At 37.6% G+C, this 18,774-nt stretch overlaps 1 protein-coding gene across 3 annotated transcripts in view; it reads left to right on the top strand.

Moving 5' to 3' along the window:
• Positions 1 to 18,774, top strand: part of septin8a (septin 8a) — a 42,116-nt gene that overhangs the window by 8,017 nt on the left and 15,325 nt on the right. For all 3 annotated transcript variants that reach the window (XM_022667338.2, XM_007247040.4, XM_007247039.4), the window contains exons 2-6: positions 6,253 to 6,367; positions 7,283 to 7,478; positions 9,465 to 9,651; positions 12,518 to 12,679; positions 14,523 to 14,619. In XM_022667338.2, coding sequence (XP_022523059.2) covers positions 6,253 to 6,367; positions 7,283 to 7,478; positions 9,465 to 9,651; positions 12,518 to 12,679; positions 14,523 to 14,619 — 757 coding nt within the window. The remainder of the gene's footprint in view (positions 1 to 6,252; positions 6,368 to 7,282; positions 7,479 to 9,464; positions 9,652 to 12,517; positions 12,680 to 14,522; positions 14,620 to 18,774) is intronic.

The raw sequence follows: 18,774 nt of genomic DNA, 5'->3' as shown, positions 1-18,774 counted from the left end.
AGCAGTTCTCATTTTTAGCCGTGTAGAACCGCATTTAAATGTTTTTTTTTAATGTTTTTTTAACTATAACCACAAACAAAAACTGAGCTGTCACTTGTTTCTTTTTTGACATTGCAAAACTATTGTGTAATGCATCACAATAAGCCATGTTGCTCAACGTACAGAGCTTGATTTAAATAGGCTTTATCAACACTGCAGACCACTCAAGGTAAATCGAAACAAACTCAGACCATCAGTTTGCAGATGAAAATTGCATTCACATTCAATAATAAAGTAAAATAATAACAACAGTAGCAAATAGTTATGAGTCTATGTAAACTTGAAGTAGGTAACAGAGGTTAGGCAACTAGTCAGCAGCAGATAGCGGTAGTTGAATGTTGAGCAGCTGGTCTGAGATGGGTATCAAACTTCTATCAGTGGTAGGCCAGATAGATTGGGAGTTATTAACTTGGAAAATGTAAAGATTTGTTATACAAAAAAATATTAGGCGCCGAATGGTCCAGCGGTCTAAAGCGCTGCCACTATGAGCGGGAGGTCACATGTTTGAACCCCCTCTCATGCAGCTTTGCCATCAACCTGCAGCGCATGGCGTCTGTGAGCTGATGTACCGTAACCGAGTCGCTGTGCTTTCCTCCAAGCGCGCTGGCAGCTCTGCAATGCTGGAAAAGAAGAAAAGAAGCGGTGGCTGACTTCACATGTATCGGAGGAGGCATGTGCTAGTCTTCACCCTCCTGGTGTGTTGGGGCATCACTAGTGATAGGGGGAGTCCTAGTGAGTGGGTTGAGTAATTGGCCGTGTAAATCGGGGAGAAAATGGGGAAAAATGTGAAATAATTTATATACATATATAAACATCAAAAACGTAACATAGTAAAAAAAAAATCAGATTTAAAGGGACTCCCCTGTCTGAGTGTTAAGGTTTCAAGCTTCAAACGTGTTCAGATCACTTCCCTTTAAGGATTTTGGTGAGGAAAAACTAACTGGTAGCATTTATGTTTTGTGAAATTGGCTTATGCTGTGCTTATATATTGTTAGTTAAATTTAATTTTACCAACAAAAAAAAACTGATATTAGCAGAGACTGATACTGTTCAGCAGGTAAAATTAGCTCTTTCAAAACTGTTCAAAGTCTCTTTAAATATATACTAAATCAATCACTTTAAAACTAAATTTTTTAAGTAAAAATCATTAAAAAAATTAAAGCTTCAACTGTTTTTTTAAGTTTCTCACAGCATATTGTGATTCTAATCTGACTGAGTCATGAACTCTGTCTGGAAATCTTACTTGAATAAGATTTAAATCATGTGCAAATGTGAATTAGTTTAATTAACCAATTATAATTACAGTGGATTTGGTGTGTTCGTATTTGCACTGCAGAAAATGGTACGCTGAAAAATTGTATTTTAGTGGTCTTTCTACTTTTTTATATCATGATTGTAGAAGGTTGCCCTGTAGCTTAACCTTATCAGCAGAAGACTTGATGGAAAGCATTGATATGTGCTCTAGAACTGTCTGCTTTTGTCTGCAGCAGTGCTACACTAAGTTCAATCTGGACCATCTGCATTTTCCCCCACATATAACACCCCTCCTCCTCTATCAGCCTGGATCTGCTGCCAGAATGTGAATCAGATACGTGCCTGTGAAGGTTTTGTCAGCTTGCTGAAGAGGCGCACATGGTCAGGTGTATGTGTGTGTGTGTGTGTGTGTGTGTGTGTGAGTGTATTTGTGTGAGGTGGGGGTGGAGAAAGAGCTGTTCCACTCCACTGGAGGTTTCATATCCATCTGCCGTGATCACAGTTCGTCCAAGTCGCAGGACAGTGTTGTTGTGCCTCTGGGGTGTGCTGGACGGTTAATGGTCCACACTGATTAGCCTGTCAGTGTGATGGACAGCCTGTCAGAGAGGGCTGGAGCCAATTTACATTTTATGTGTCTCAGGTGCAGCTGGAGAATTTGAGGAGTTTTAGGTATTTTGAGTCATTTTGCCCCTTCCCCCATAAATTGTTTTGTTTGGTTTAGTCAAAGTGAGGTTCGTTTCACTACTTATTGTTTGTTACTGTGGCAGACCTACACCAGACAGGTCAAATAACAAACCAAACTAAAGCAAGACAGAAATGCTCCCAACTTAAAAATGCATTGACTACTTCAGACCAGGCCAAACAAGCTATAAGTGTGAAAACACCCTAATAAATAAGTAGTGTGTTTGGCCTGGGTCAAAATTTGTTGCGTCTTTAAAAGCCAGTGTCTGAATGGTGCTACTTTTAGAAGTAGTGATTATAGAAACAATAAAAAAAAAATTATATAGTGAGAAAATGGGTATTCTGTCATGAAGGAAGTTTATTTTAGATTTGTTTGGCTATTTACTGTGATAATATAAGTTACATATGCTTTGATTGTGTGTATTTACAGTTTATGTGTATCTACTGGATATTCTGTATCAAAATTTTGTGTTTTTTGGTTGTTTATTGTCATTGTCCTTCTTCTTATTTTTCTTATACTTCTTATTCTTATTCTTATCCTTATCCTTTTTATTTACACAATCCTAAAAATACGACGTATTGGTCAGTTGCTGTTGTTTACAAAGTAGACGAACCTCTACAGTTTGAAACTGTAGTAAGTTAAACTTTATTACTTATATCAAAACGAATTTATCATTATCACAAAAATACCTTTTTCTGATATTATTTAGCAATTTGCCCAACCCTGTTGATTGGTATAAAATATTCTGAATAATTACGTATTGATTATTAATGATTAATTCATTAATAATTCATTATATTAATAATTCTGTGATTAATAATAATAGTTGACGAGTTTTTGTTTAAATAATCATTACTTATTATGGCCACCACAATTGCAGATTATATACATATAAAGGTAAAAAAATGAGGCAGAAGCAAATGAGAAAATCCACAAAAACACACAAATGTAGGCAAATAATGGCAAAATCCAAATGCAAAAAATATCTGTGAAGATTAATAAAGTAACCAAGTATTTTTTTTTTTCTGTTTTAAATTTGCAGCATACATGTTTGCAGATTGCAGCACAAAATTATATATTTTTTAATTTTTTGTGGCTTTAAAATATGAAGAGTTTTTCAAATGTAAACCTTTAAGTAGAACAAATTGCTTTTATACAGGTTACATATTTCTCCTGTAGTGTCTGCCCTTGCTTTTAGGCCCAATGTAGTGCTTCTGATCCTCATACTCCGGAGCTTCCTCTGATACCATACGCTGCTTCTGTTTCCTTTAGTTCTGAGTGACATTTTTCTAAAGGCATTTCCTGTCAGCCATAGTCAGGTGAGGTATTTAACCGAAGAGGTGCATTTTTTTTTTTTGTATGAGGCAGCAGCTTCCATCTCTTATGTCAGATTAATCAGGCAGTGGTGTCAAAGTGTCTGAGAGAGCGTTCCTATTGTGTCCCTAACATGTTAGACTCAAGCCTGTCTAAGCATCGCTGCTCGCTTCACTGAACCTGATGACATCAGCCGGCAAATATGCTGAGGATAAGTTGGGGGAGGGGGGGAGGAAAGAATGGGAAAGAGAGTTGTAGAGAGAAATAGAGAGAGAAAGAAGGGGGCATGGGAAAAGGGATGGAGAGTTTTGGGGAGGGGGAGAGCCTGTGAAAAAGAGGGAGAGAGTGCTGACCTCAGGCTAGAGCTCCACATGGTTGCAGAAGGTCAGGATGAGGGAGCGTCCTGTTAGCCCCTTTAGTCTCGTTAGTCTCGGTTACAGATCATCAGCTAGTGTTAATTCAGAGTAAACTGTTTGATAGGAAATCATGATATGAACAAAATGTAACCTATACTTCGGAATGACCACCACTGCTTCTATTTTTAGTCATGCAACATGATTTGCACATTTATATTTGCATTTACATCCTTTTTTCCATAGGCCAGTCACTTTTTTGGATGATATATTCGTAAACAAAGTAGTGTCCAACTTCTATCTGGAAAGAACTGTTTGAAACTATTCCACCAGCTAAAATACTTAATTTTCTGGAAGTCCTTCATATGAAGACACTAATTTAAGACTGTGATGCTCAAGATATGAACATTGTTGATGCCATAAAATAGCCATCATGTTGCTGATATGGCACAAAACCCAAACAAACAAACAAAACTTCTATCTGGGGATATGTGGTATCATGTTGTATGGATGTTATCATGAATGTTATCAGCTGGTATTGCTAGCAGTGCTAACCTGTAAGAATGCTAACAATGTTGGGTAATATCATTCCCAGCTTATCCAACATCCAACATCCTAGGTCCATTGCTAGCTGTATTAGCCTCTTAGCACTGTTACAAAAGTAAAGAAACAAACTTTGGACACTAAATAGGCATTAGTTGTTAAGGCTTTGTATTGGCAAGAACCTGGAGATATAATAAGTATCACAATATGGAGGTTCCGATTTGATATATTGAGAAATGTAAGCATACTCTCTAGGGCAGAACGATTTTTTTTTTTTTTTTTAATTGAAATCACGATTTGAATCGACACAAATTTTTTTTTATCGCAGGGATTCAAAATAAACACAATTTACATCGCAATCGCAAAATTTTGTGGAAAAATCGCAATTAGATATTTTGCCCAAATCGTGCAGCCCTAATACTGTGTATTGTGCAGTGTTGTACCAGCCAATATTTGGACACAACTTCTCATTCAATGTTTTCTTTTTTTTATTTAATTACATTTATTTATTTATTTTTCCTTACATTGTAAATGAATATTGAAATCATCTAGACTATAAAGGAACGCATAATTAATCATGTTACTAAAAACTGAACTTATACAACTTAAAAGTGTTAAGCAAACCAAAATACTCTGTGAAGCATTTAGGTGGGATCTTATCTAGGGTGCTGTTAACTTGCAGTTCCTGAAAGGAAAAGGAAAGGAAAGTTATAGATTCCACTGACAATTGTATTTTCTTAAGGTTCCTTCTGAATGTGCTGATTTAGGTGAATAAGCTTTTAGTTACTTTTTTTTAGTTTCTGTCAGATTGGTGTTTTTTATTCAAGTTTTAAAACTGCAGGTTTTTAGCAACACTCTTTGTTTGGATGTTTTTTAATATAAAAAACACTATCATACAATGGTGCATGAATTCCTTTACATACACCTGCCTAATTTTGTTTCAAGAATTATTGCACACTTTCTGTAAATCCCACCTAACTTAATTTCACTTTTCAAATATCCCTATGTTCATCTGCTGTATGATACATGACATATTGCTGATCCGAACAACCAATGATTTATAAAGGAAAATCATGAAAATTTATTTGGGGCACCAAACTTTTTTATTCCTCTGTATATGTTAGTGCTGGGCGGTATGACCAAAAATACATATCACAGTATTTTGCAAGATTCTGATGGTTTCACAGTATAACACATTATTTTTTTTTATGATTATTTATTTAGAGGGTTTTTTTTCATTACTGGGCTTTAATATGGGGTTGTGCATATAATATAAAAACATTAAAGCTTTATATTAAGGCTTTGATTAAGTATAGGGTTTACTTTGTCCCACAAAGTTACACAGTATATGAAGAAATCAGACTTTATAAGCAGAAAAACAGCTGAAGAATTTAAACAATATACTTTAAAAAGAGTATATTTCTATTCTCATTTTTCTCCAGGCAGGACAGCGGTATATGTATGAACCGGTATACTGCCCAGCACTAGTATATTTATGTATAAAAATGTCCTTTTCATGCAGTCAGAACAGTGGGATCTAATCACAACAAAAAAAAAAGACACCACTGCTGTTTGGTGGATGGGGTTTAAACACCCTTTCTATTAATTAAAAATCAGTGCTGTGTTTTTGAGAAACCGTATATCGAAGCATAGTATAAAGAAACTCCAGTATATCAATGATTTCCTACACTCCTGTTAGCTGACTAGACACACTGACCATACGGAAATATTTTGGGTCTTCACTTCAAGTCATTTTCTCTGCAGTAAAGTTCCCCAGTGAATGTGCCAGCGAGTTCACCATTGCTTGGCACTAATTTAGCAATAATGTGAGTTGTTTCCAGAGGCTGTGTGCATCCAAAAGTGTAAGGGTGCCTTTCCCAGCTCAGTGGAGCAGATGTGATGAGGCTAGCTCATGATAGCAAGCCAAATATCTGCACAAGGGCCTGTGATTTGTGTGCTTTTTATTTTTATATTTCCTCTTAAATCCTTTGTTCCTGCTGTAGATTAATACACTTTCTGCAGCACCTCTGTAGCCTAAACACTATTTTTCATTCAATTCTGTTGCAGAGTGAAGAAAAACGGAGCCTCAGTCTGGGCGGTCATGTTGGCTTTGACAGTCTGCCCGATCAGCTGGTCAGTAAATCGGTGACACAGGGATTTTGCTTCAACATCCTCTGTGTGGGTAAGCAACTGTTCACTGCCTGCTTCATCCCTGTAGTTAAATAAATTATTTGTCAGAGTTTTTTTTTTTTTTTGGGGTTCTATAGTTCAGGTTAGATTTTTAATATGTTTTCAAGTGCCTGCATTTGCTGACTGGGAGGAATAAATATACCCCCCTGTAATTAATGTATATCTGCTGTCTTTGCATACACAATAATTATTAATCCAAAAAAATAAAATTGAGTTGATCGTCGTCCCCACATTTCAGGGGTCAATTATTTTGAAATAGTTGGGCGATTTTACCTTTTATTGTTTTTTTTTTTTTACTTATTGGGTTTACTGACTGCTCTGTTAAATCAAGTGGGTTTAATCAGGAAACCCTGCTGGCACCTTCTATAACCAAAGAACAGCCCCAGTCAATTTGCTACAGAATACTATAGAATACTGTAGTTTTTGAATCGTTTAAATGAGCCCTGGATTGTCCAAGTGCTTAAAGGGTTCAAATAAACTGTGCCACACAAATGGTATCCAGGCCTGGAGCTGGACACTTCTGCTGTAATTTACTCTAATTGTCCGTAGCCCTCCTTTTATGGTCAGCTGTAAGGAACAGCTATAATAGCTCTGGGTCAGATTGACCCAGTTCATGTTTAACCATCTGAAAATGGAGTATAATGTTTAATAATATTTGATTACTTATGCACTTTTATGCATTACTTTGAGACTCATTTATTAAACACATTGCAAATAAAGTCAATCAGTAATTTGTTTTATTTGCATGCTTATTGTACTAATTAAATCCAGCATAATTAAAGACTTTTATGGCCCAGAAATAATTAAAAAAAATATTTTCCTGTATTTTTTAATCATTGTCAGTCAGTTTGACACACAACAAGAAGGCTTCACTTCACTTCACTTAATTACCTTTTTTTTTGATTAGGTGAGACGGGCATTGGCAAATCTACGTTGATGAATACACTTTTTAATACAACATTCGAGAATGAAGAGGCCAGTCACTACCAGAATGGCGTGTACCTTCGGCCGAGAACGTACGACCTGCAGGAGAGCAACGTGCACCTCAAGCTGACCATAGTCGACACAGTGGGCTTCGGGGACCAGATCAACAAAGAAGAGAGGTCAGAATGTTTGGGGGGGAAAAAAGCAAAGAAAAATTGAACAGTCAAACAAGAAAATGTGTATGGTTCTTTTGGGCATTTTCACACCTGTGAAATATGTATGTATACAGCTGTGGAAAAAATAAGAGACCACTTGAAAATTATGAGTTTCTTTGATTTTACCAGGAGTGGTATGAAGTTATCCAAAAGCAGTGTGTAAGACTGGCGGAGGAGAACATTCCAAGATGCATGAAAACTGTGATTAAAAACCAGGATGATTCCACCAAATATTGATTTCTGAACTCTAAAAACTTTATGAACATGAACTTGTTTTTTTTGGCATTATTTGAGGTCTAAAAGCTTTGCATCTTTTTTTTTATTTCAGACATCTCTTTTTCTGCAAATAAATGCTCTAAATGACGATATTTTTATTTGGAATTTGGGAAAAATTTTGTACGTAGTTTATAGAATAAAACAACAATGTTCATTTTACTCAAACATAAACCTATAAATTGAAGAAACTAAAAATAGTCTCTTTTTTTTTTTTTTTTTTTTCAAGAGCTGTATATTGTTATATTAAAAAAAAATAGAGGAACTTTACCAGATTAAACCAAAAGTAATTCAGCTTATCACAATATTAATAAATGTACTCAGTGTATTGAAAATAAGGTTAAAATAAACTCTGTTGGGCAGATATAAACTGCCTTTGGTAGATATGGCTTGAAAAAACAAACAGTATGAATTGTGTTTTTTGTATCAAGGAACACAAAATGTTGTAACATTGAATTAATTTAGCTTTTACGTTATGTTATTGCACATACTGCGATGTGGCTATTGCAGATGGCCACATTGCAATGATGTTATAACAATATATTGTACGGCCCTAATGTGAATCAAAGCCAAATTTGGTGCAAGCATGTTATATGCGAAATGGTTACATGTGAGTGATTGCATACAATCTGAGGTTTATCTTTGACTCGAATACCTGAATAAATTTTAATACTGTACTTTAACAGAGAGACATAAGGAATGCGACCCTGTCAGAGTCGCAACTGGAAAACCTCTCCCTGTTTCAGTTTAATAGGAGTTTTTATTAAGGAAAGAGAGGGAGAGGAGAGGAGTGAAAGAGGAAATTCTTGGTTTGAACTACAGCTGTGGAACTGCATGTTTGAGTGACCCTCTGAGGGAAAGGGTCAGAGAGAGAGAGAGAGAGAGAGAGAGAGAGAGAGAGAGAGAGAGAGAGAGAGAGAGAGAGAGAGAGAGAGAGAGGAGAGAGAGAGAGAGAGAGAGAGAGAGAGAGAGAGAGAGAGAGAGAGAGAGAGGAGAGAGAGAGAGAGAGAGAGAGAGAGAGAGAGAGAGAGAGAGAGAGAGAGGAGAGAGAGAGGAGAGAGAGAGAGAGAGAGAGAGAGAGAGAGAGAGACGAGAGAGAGAGAGAGAGAGAGAGAGAGAGAGAGAGAGAGAGAGAGAGAGAGAGAGAGAGAGAGAGAGAGAGAGAGAAAAAGACACTTATATATATATACACACACACACACACACACACACACATAGAAGCACTCCCTAGTTGATTCAGCTCAAAATGCTGCCAGAAGTCGCATCGTGCGGAGAAAAATGCATCCAGCAGAGATGCAGCCAGAAGGCTTTGGAAGTTCACAAGCTGCATGCTGGGAAAGTGCCCTGGAGAAGCGAAGGGAAAGGTCAGGCATCGTAAACACAGTGCTGGCAGGCCTGGGTGTAGCTAGAGATCCTGTTAAGATATGAGGAGTTTGTGTCAGTAAAATAAGTGCACAGTGTAAAATACAGTATATAACACTTCTGGTCTTGTTCCGTTTTCCTATGAAGAATGATGTTCCTCAAATAACCAAACAGAGTGACGTATGGGCTGCAGATAACAGATAGCTGCCCAGATAAGAATAGTTGAAACAAATGTTAATAATGATGATTATGATGATTTCTCCAAGGTCTTTCTTATGCTTGTTCACTTAAGGGTCTTTGTTTTTATCTTTGCAGTTACAAACCCATCGTGGATTACATCGACACACAGTTTGAAAACTATCTACAGGAAGAGCTGAAAATCAAACGCTCACTTTTCAACTACCATGACACGAGAATCCACATCTGCCTCTACTTCATCGCTCCTACGGGCCACTCGCTCAAGTCCCTGGACTTAGTCACAATGAAGAAGCTGGACAGCAAGGTATGTTTTTTGATGTGTTGGCAAAAGTATATGATATATCACAATACTTGCAGAAATGTCTGCAGTACACAATATGTATAATACCATTTTTAAAGGTCAAAGGTCCCTATTTTAGTGATCTATAGGCAAACCATCAACTGCACACTGTGCAGCTTGATTTAGGGTGTGTCGGTGTGTCTTTGCTATCGTAATAATGAAAAAAATATGTCCTACATGACTTGAAGCGTTTCACCTGCCATTCCCTTTAAGAGTTTGGTTTGTGTACTGTAGCCTGTAAGTGTGTGTGCAACAAGCAGGGATGTACACGCTTGGCTTGACTGTTGTCAGTGTTGCCCCTGTTTTTTTCGTTGCCAAGATAGCAATACGCCAGAATTTTGATGCTATTTGGGTGAGTAAAACACTTAAGCTAAGATTTCCAATATTTTCAACAGCGTGGCTAGAAGCAGCGGTTAGCAATGCTTAGTGCTAGTAAATGCCGCCCGACAGTGTTGCACTGAGGAACCCTGAGTTTTCTAGTAAGCCAGGGGGCTATCAGCTTGCGGTTCTTCCCATGTAGCTTGTTTTGAATACAGTCCGATATACTCACCTCTGAACGACGAAAGAGCTAGCGCTGCGGTGAGCGGTTCATGCTAATACTTCTCCAGCCTTATAACTTCTGCTTATCACAATCTGACTGGTAGAATTTATACACAAGGCACAATTTGTGGGAAAAATTAATGATTTTAAGTGTGCCTTATAGTGCAAAAAATGCAGTACTTCACTGCCTAGTGCTGGGGAGGTTTTATACCCCTCTTAATTACTTAATTGCTGCATCAGAGCATCCTTCTCTACAAGCAATTTTGGATGTACCATAAAGCCGCTGAATTTTGTCATTACCTTAGGCGTCTAGATAATTTTGAATGTATTGTTAATTAACTTTCTATATATTACACTGAATAAGCCACCATTCTTTTTTTTCACTTTTGAGTACATTTGTACATTTGAATCCTGTAGTTTTAAAAATCACCAAATTGGCTAAAATATAGATTTTAGCAAGTGGCTGGAAATATAGGACAGTGGACAGTGGCTTACCCTAGCCTGAACCATGGGAAAGGGGAGTAGATCAATTTTTCATTTCCTCAGTGTGTGAAAGAGTGTGTGTCAAAACGAAAGCCAGTGAGAGTGAGATATGAAAGTGGAGTGAAGTAGCTCAGTTCTGGCTTGACTGGTGTCTTTTTGAGGTTGCGTACTGCACAGATGGTCCTGTGACGATTAGCTAGTGGCTAGTGGCTAGCTGCCAGACTTCCCTTGATTGCGTATCTCATGAGTCTTCCATGCTTATATGCTCCTTGCATGGTTTGTGAAGGCCCATAAACAGGAAATGCTTGATAAATGAGCATTGCTTAACTCAGCGTAATCACTCGATCAGAGATGCTGCCTGTGCACGTGTGAATCACTCTGTAGCTTTAGAGGATTAGATGTGTTTGATTTGATGAAATTAGAGAAAATGAATTGGGCTGTTAGAGGGAGGCCGTTTTCTATGGGATTCACAGCTATTATATACACATACATAGAGAAGCTGAACTGTTTGTGTGGGTGTTTGTCTTTTTCACATCCAGTACTCACTACCAGCCATTGTGTTACATAATCCTAGTGTTTACATAGCATAGCATCTGTTCTGTGTAACTTATGAGAAAAGAATAGCTTCTGTGGCTGTGACTGGATCTGTACTCCATCATTAGCATGTATTTCCTAATTTTGGTTGATATGATGTACAGTGATAACAATATTGATCTATGATAAAAAAAAGAGAGAGAGAGAGAGAGAGAAAACCCATAATACAAAATTCAAGATTTAAACAGATATTCACTAAACAGCTCATTCATATTTGTTTTTATTATTGTGGGCACATGGCTAAATCGTTTTTAGGATAAAATCCTGATGTAACAAATGACAAAAATTTCATAACTGGTATTTTAATGTCATACTCTAGAGATTATGTCAGAACTAGTTATATAAAATGTAAAACATTTAATAAAGCATTTGAATTGTTAAATAGTTTAACAGACATTCAACACACACTGTCTTCAGATGCTCTTAAGATGTCACATAGGGCTTCATAAGTTAAATTAAAGGACAGCGCGCTGTGAGTAGGATCTGCGACACATATGCGACACATATGTCACCATGGGTTCTTTTGAGCAAAAAAAAATCATTATTAGAACATTTTTATATCAAGTTCAGAAAGTTCAGAGTTCAAAAAAATCAATATTTGGTGGAATAACACACAGTTTATAGTAATCACAGTTTTCATACATTTTTGCATGTTCTCCTTCACTAGTCTTACACACTGCTTTTGGATAACTTTATGCCACTCCTGGTGCAAAAATTCAAGCAGTTTAGCTTGGTTTTGACACCACTTGATTAATGTGCACTGACCACATAAACATGACTGGCTAAGCAAAAAAGTACATTCTTAAATATCTTCTGCGCTTAGATCAGATTCAGCTAACAAACTGATTACACAGCCCATCCTGTGTTTTATCAGGTGTGTTCGAACAGAAGCCAGGAGCTTGGAAACTACACAAATGTTTTTTGAATTCGTATTAATGGTTATGCCAAAAAATATATTTTTGCAGGCCCATCTGTGAGAGCATTTGCCCTTGGAACAGCCATTGGATGGGAATGGTTTATGATGGTCTTTTTTCCCCTCCTCCGTCCTTTAAATGACTTGGCACAGATTGTAAACAGACTGTTCCATCCTGTCCTATCCTGTCCCATTCACTCATAATGACATCAGCCTTACAAAACCAGAATGTAGAAACGTGGTACACTGAACAGCTCAAATGCTCTTTCTTACATAATGTTTTATGCCTCTTCTCTCTAGGTGAACATCATCCCCATTATTGCGAAAGCTGACACGATTTCCAAGAGCGAGCTGCACAAGTTCAAGATCAAAATCATGAGTGAGCTGGTGAGCAACGGTGTTCAGATCTACCAGTTCCCCACGGACGATGAAGCAGTCTCTGAGATTAACTCTTCAATGAATGTGAGTCTCTCCATATTTACCATACTGTATTTTTCGCACTAAGGTGCACTGGATTATAAGGAGCACTGGATTATAAAGAGCATTTTAAGGGACACTGTAAGGAACTTCTAATTTAGCAGGTTTTGCCGCTGGGTGCTGGTGATGGGGTGGTAGCTTAACTAAGTTAAGTAAAGCTAAGCCAACTAAACAAAACTACTTAGTCAAACAAGTGCTAATCTACACAGATTTCTCTCCTGAAAACTGTTCATTTGGATGAGTAAAGCACTTCTGTTTATTTACAGTAAACTTAGATTTCAGAATTTCTCCAGCACTAAGGCTGGAGCATTAGCATTAGCGTCTAACCACTCAACCGCACTACACTGAGGAACCCTGAGTGCTCTGGTAAGCCTGGGTGATATAAGCTAGCGGTTCATCCCGTGTAGCTTGTTTTAACACGGTAAACACTCAGACTACAGTCTGATATACTCATCTCAAAACGGCTCAAGAGTTAGCATGGTTAGCTGCTTATGCTAATGCTACTCCAGCCTCTTTACAGCTCATTCACACATAAGGCGCACCGGATTATAAGGCACACTGACGATTTTTGGGTGCGCCTTATAGTGTAAAAAATACAGTACTTGTGCTGGACACAAGGTAGTTTGTCTACAGTTAATGAACAAACAAATGAGAGTTAGCCAGTGAAATGTATGGTAATGCTAAACTAAGGTGACTTTTTGGTAGCACCCAGTGGCACCCAGTTCAGTTTGTGGGCCGTTTTCTACTGCTGAGTCACATGCTGTTTGCAAATTCATGTTGACTGAGTTTGAACTGCCGCTTTGTACTGGGGCTTATTCATGCCTTGAGCCAGTGATTCTGTCTATGCTCCAGATTCACCATTCACCAGTTTATTCACTGAACTTTCCTGGTGTATATGTTGTGCTTACATTACAGAGGAGAATTAATGGAGACAATTTTTTGCTGATATTTTTTCACTTGTTTTTCTCTATTTTTTTTCTCTTATCATTTTCAATTCCCACCTATTAACTAGAGCTAAGTTAACATGAAATGAAATGACATCTTTTGGTGCAGCTGTGCAGCTAGAGCTGCAAAAACAGCTTTCCCCCCCCACCTTGACCTGAGCATGTACTTCAGATCAGCTGTTTACGCTGCACTCCAGCAAAAGATGCTCCACATATGAGCTGCTAACACATCCATTTCCCTTTATAAAGCTACGAGTCGTCTCTTAAATATGGCGTTTTTTTTGTTGTTGGTAAAGAAGGCAACGTTTATACACGTATGAATGTGTGCATGTGAGGCATTTCAGGGACTGATTTGTTCATATTACACACGGATACAGGTCACTTACATTTGTAAATGTGAACCTTCAAGATAGCTAAATCCAATCTGAGCAAAAAAAAATTAGCAATTTGACTTATAATGTGAATGTAGCCTAGGACTCCCCATATAGCATGATTTCTACCAGTGCTGGGAGGGTAAAGGCTAAGAAATGATTCCTCAGAAGCCAGCCAATCGCATCTATTAAACTGCTGTTAACACTAAACTACTGAACAGATCAACACGCTTGGAGGAGAGTACTAACTGCCAGTTCTGTTGCATCAGCTAAGAGTGACTGGCAGAGATAGTGTGCCATCCTTCCCACCCAGAGAGAGCCTTTCTCCATAGATGGCTGTAGAATCACCACTGATTGAGCCAGTGATAAGCTGATAGTAGCACCAAAGCTTGGATGATTTTGCCATTCGGGAGCCCCAGTGTTACGTTTTTTTTAACAGAACTGTCACTACAAATACCACTGTTGTTTTGAAAAAAAATAAAATGTTTTAATGGCTACTCTCTTCTTATGCAGGCACACCTACCTTTTGCTGTAGTGGGCAGTGTTGAGGAGGTGAAAGTGGGAAACAAGACAGTGAGGGCCAGGCAGTACCCCTGGGGAGTGGTCCAAGGTAAGCATTACCAACCCATGAATGTTACACATCATCATGTTACCAAATATCATAAAAAGAGGCAACAGAGCAAAGCGTTTATAAAGAGTTATGGATAGATTTCTGAATGATTTCAGATTTTTTTTCACTGAATATAATGATAAATTGGTTAACCTAACAACTGATTTAATTAAACTCATTTGAAAATATTGGACCTCAAATTCTAATATCATGATTACGTTTCATTTAATCACTGTATGTCATAGTAGTCCCCTACGTGAAATGAAGTATCAATATACAGCCATGGAAAACCTTAAGAGACCACTTCATTTTCTGAATCAGTTTCTCAGATTTTGCAATTTATAGATAGATAGATATTTATAGATGTTTTAGTAAAATTAACAGAGTTGTTTTTTTCTATAAACTACTGCAATTTCTCCCAAATTCTACATCAAAATATTGTCATTTAGAGCATTAATTTTCAGAAAATAAGCTTTTGTATTAAAATAAGAATTTGTAATATTATTGCCAGTACTCTCCTTAGTCTTGTCTGAAGGTCTTTTATTCATCATATTTAGTAATAAACACTGCCAATGAGCCATTTTGGTACATTCTGTCAGCCTTTAGTGGGCAGGGAGGGGCTTATATTATGTTATGTATGAGCCTATAAGATTTTGTGCACCTCTGAAGTTTTCTTAATTAGGTAAAAGTTCTTGGGCTGATAATATTGGCCATTTATATTGTTTATTTATATATTGAGTATCAAATGCAGAACAAGTTCTAGTGGAGCCTGTTCATGAATCTGACCAAGACAAATATATTTTAGGCTTCTTCAAAGAACAAAACAACTGTTTAAAAATCAAATTGACCTTAGACTGCCAGCCACTGGGTTGTACATGTTCTCACATTGAGAATAAATCTGAGCCCAGCTGGGTCTTCTAGCTAAGCCCAGCTCCTCAATTATCCCCAGTGTTTCTGTCTCCCCTGAGGAGAGTTTGGGTTATTTTTACTGTGGCTCTCGTGTGAAAACGATCTCGTCCGCCCCAGTGCCGATAAAGTCTGCTGGGTGGGAGTTAATTATGCCGTGTTCACTCAGCTGCTGAAAGCTTGGGCTAAGGAAAGGTCACATTGTTTGTTGTTTGGTTTTCCCTTCGTAACTGGTCAGCGAGTCAAAGAGAATCCCAGATATTTCACGAGAGAGAGAGAGAGAGAGAGAGAGAGAGAGAGAGAGAGAGAGAGAGAGAGCGAGAGGATCGAAATACTGTAGCTGGCCAAGTAACTATATTAGTACTGTTTCACAGAGCGTCGTGACCATATGATTTATGTAAGTGTTGCTGTAAGGCAAGTAAACTGGGACACAGTAGCTGCACAATAGGCATTTGACATTAATCGTGTGATTTTACCTTACATGGTAAGCACTGTAAAACTAATATTGATGACATGTGAGCTCTGCTTATATATTTTGTAAATTTCAGCTCAAACTGGGACTAATGGAACAAGACCTGCACGGTTATTATTTGTGATTATACCACAGTTATTTCCGACTCTGCAATATGATTGGCTGAGAGATGTTCTGTGAGTAGGGTTCGTACGGTCATGAAAAACCTGGAAAAGTCATGTAATTTGAAAATAGCAATTTCCAGGTCTGGATAAGTTTTGGAAAAATAAAAAGTCATGGAAATAAGGTCTACAATTCTTTGTGTTTCCGTTTATCAAGGGAGAAAATGTATTTTGAGCTAACAAAATGCGTCAGCTCAGAGTTAGTTCAGTAATTTTAAGCCTACACAATGGAGCTCTCGGGATCTGACACACATTTTATTATTAAAGATTGTGTGTCAGCATTTTTATAAGGTTCGTTTTAGACCTACTATAATCAATTTGGATTATAGTTTAAGTTTATTTTTGGTTTTATTGTCCATGTCTGCACAAATGTTTTAAAAAGCATATGGTCATGAAAAATGGCTTTGAATGCATGTAAAAGTCATGAAAAAAGTGGTTAAAAAGTGTATGAACCTTGTATACAGGTAACCTAGGTAACCAATAATCCTGCACTTACAAACCAAACAGCAAAACTACAAGCAAAGCAGCAATGGAACTTTTTTAAACTCGCAGAGTGTTTATAACTAAACAGATCATATTTTCTCGTCCTCTTTAACTCAAAATCTTTCAATAAACAATTATAATGGAACTGTGATAAAATTGCAGTAGTACACTAGAGGTTTGTGCTGTAACGTGTAATATTGGCACTGCTAAGCTAAACTACAGTACTTTTGTGTATTATTGCTTAACTCTAACAAATATAGTTTGACATCGTTATCCCACAAATGTGTCTTCTCCGATACATATGAATGTTTGAGACCTGCAATTATCAGTGATCATTAAAGAATGAATGTGTGTTATATATTATTATTAATAAAATGATTATTATTTATACATTACAGAAAGCATACTTATTCTGTTTCATGGAATTGTTGAACTGAATTCATCAGATTACTTCTGTGTTTAAGTTTAATTGAGTAAGATTTTAATGACAGTTTAGGGTATAAAGGGTTAAACTTTTGTGTTTTCTACAAGTTATCAAGTATGTATCTACAAAATAAAATAAAATATAAAAGTCTTTTTTAATAATTGCACTATTACAGAGAGATTAAATACAACATACGAACAAGAGCGTAAATGAGTCTTAAAAAGACAAATAGGACAATATAAAATAGACTTGATTGGCATGTCTTTTCGCTTTATGGCTTACATAAAATAGATAAACAAAAATTTTATTCACACAGTCATTTCAGGGAGAAAAACAGAGGATACCCAGACCCCCACACGTCTCGGATCTCTTATCAGTTAACCATCGATTCCAGACAGAATGACTGATTGGAGGCTCTGGTATTTCTTCCACTCATGCTGTTTTTAGCCTCTGTGTGTTTGGAGAGGAGCGATCCTCTTCCTGCTACAAACACTCGTTCCCCTGAGGCCTTTTAGTCAGAGATCAACAAATGGCTCCCAGGCTTTCCGCTTAGGGATGCAAGAGCAGCGGCTGTTACATTTCAGACATATTTCAGTTTTTTTTTTCCTGCTCATGAATTTATGTGTTTTAACTAAACTCTGTGGTTTCCCCTCTATTAATAACCCATAGCTCATTACTGCCACTGAATGTATTAATGGCGTGTCTTGAAGTAGAAATTAGTGGTTATTGCCACATACACAGTATGTACAAAAAAATAAGAAATACTAACTTTAAAAAATGGACAGCAAGTTCCTGATTCTTTATGCTTTTAGCCACTCTTTTTAGTGCAGCATATTCTTGTTATATTTGTGTCTAATTGAAATGAAGATATATCAAAATATTATATTTTTCGCACTGTAAGGTGCACTTAAAATCTTTTTTTTTTTTATAATTTTATTTCTAATTTTTCCCATTTTCTCCCCAATTTACACGGCCAATTACCCAACCCATTCATTAGGACTCCCCCTATCACCAGTGATACCTCAACACACCAGGAGGGTGAAGACTAACACATGCTTCCTCCGATACATGTGAAGTCAGCCACCGCTTCTTTTCGAGCTGCTGCCGATGCAGCATTGCCGAGCAGCCAGCGCGCTTGGAGGAAAGCACAGCGGCTCGGCTCTGGTACATCAGCTCACAGACGCCCTGTGCCGCAGACATCACCATAGTGATGTGGGGAAAGAGCGCCATCTACCCACCCAGAGGGAGCAGGGCCAATTTTGCTCCCTCTAACGCCGGCAGCTTGATGGCAAAGCTGCATGAGCTGGGGTTCGAACCGGCGACCTCCTGCTCATAGTGGCAGCGCTTTAGACCGCTGGACCACTCGGCGCCCCACTTAAAATCTTTTAATTTTTCCAAACATCGTCAGTGTGCCTTATAATAAAGTGTTCATTATGTATGAATTTTACCAGTCAGGTATTAAGGAGCAGTAAAGCTACTCTGCTGAAGTACAGTGTTTTTCAGGAGTTTCAGTTTAATGTTAGTTCTCCAGCACTGGGGCTGGAGTAGCATTAGCATTAGCCACTAAACACTATTTCCTCATTCAGAGGGGAGTATTTTTGGCCTGTAACCTGCTGCTAACCCCAGCTAGCACTGTTGGAGTAGCATTAGCATTACCAGCTAACCGCGCTTGCTATTTTCTCGTTCAGAGGGGAGTATTATCGGCCTGT

The sequence above is a fragment of the Astyanax mexicanus genome, chromosome 17 (genome assembly GCF_023375975.1).
Source record: "Astyanax mexicanus isolate ESR-SI-001 chromosome 17, AstMex3_surface, whole genome shotgun sequence".
Taxonomy (NCBI): Eukaryota; Metazoa; Chordata; class Actinopteri; order Characiformes; family Acestrorhamphidae; genus Astyanax; species Astyanax mexicanus.
Note: the sequence above shows the minus strand (reverse complement) of the source record. Positions and strands in the feature narration are given on the sequence as shown.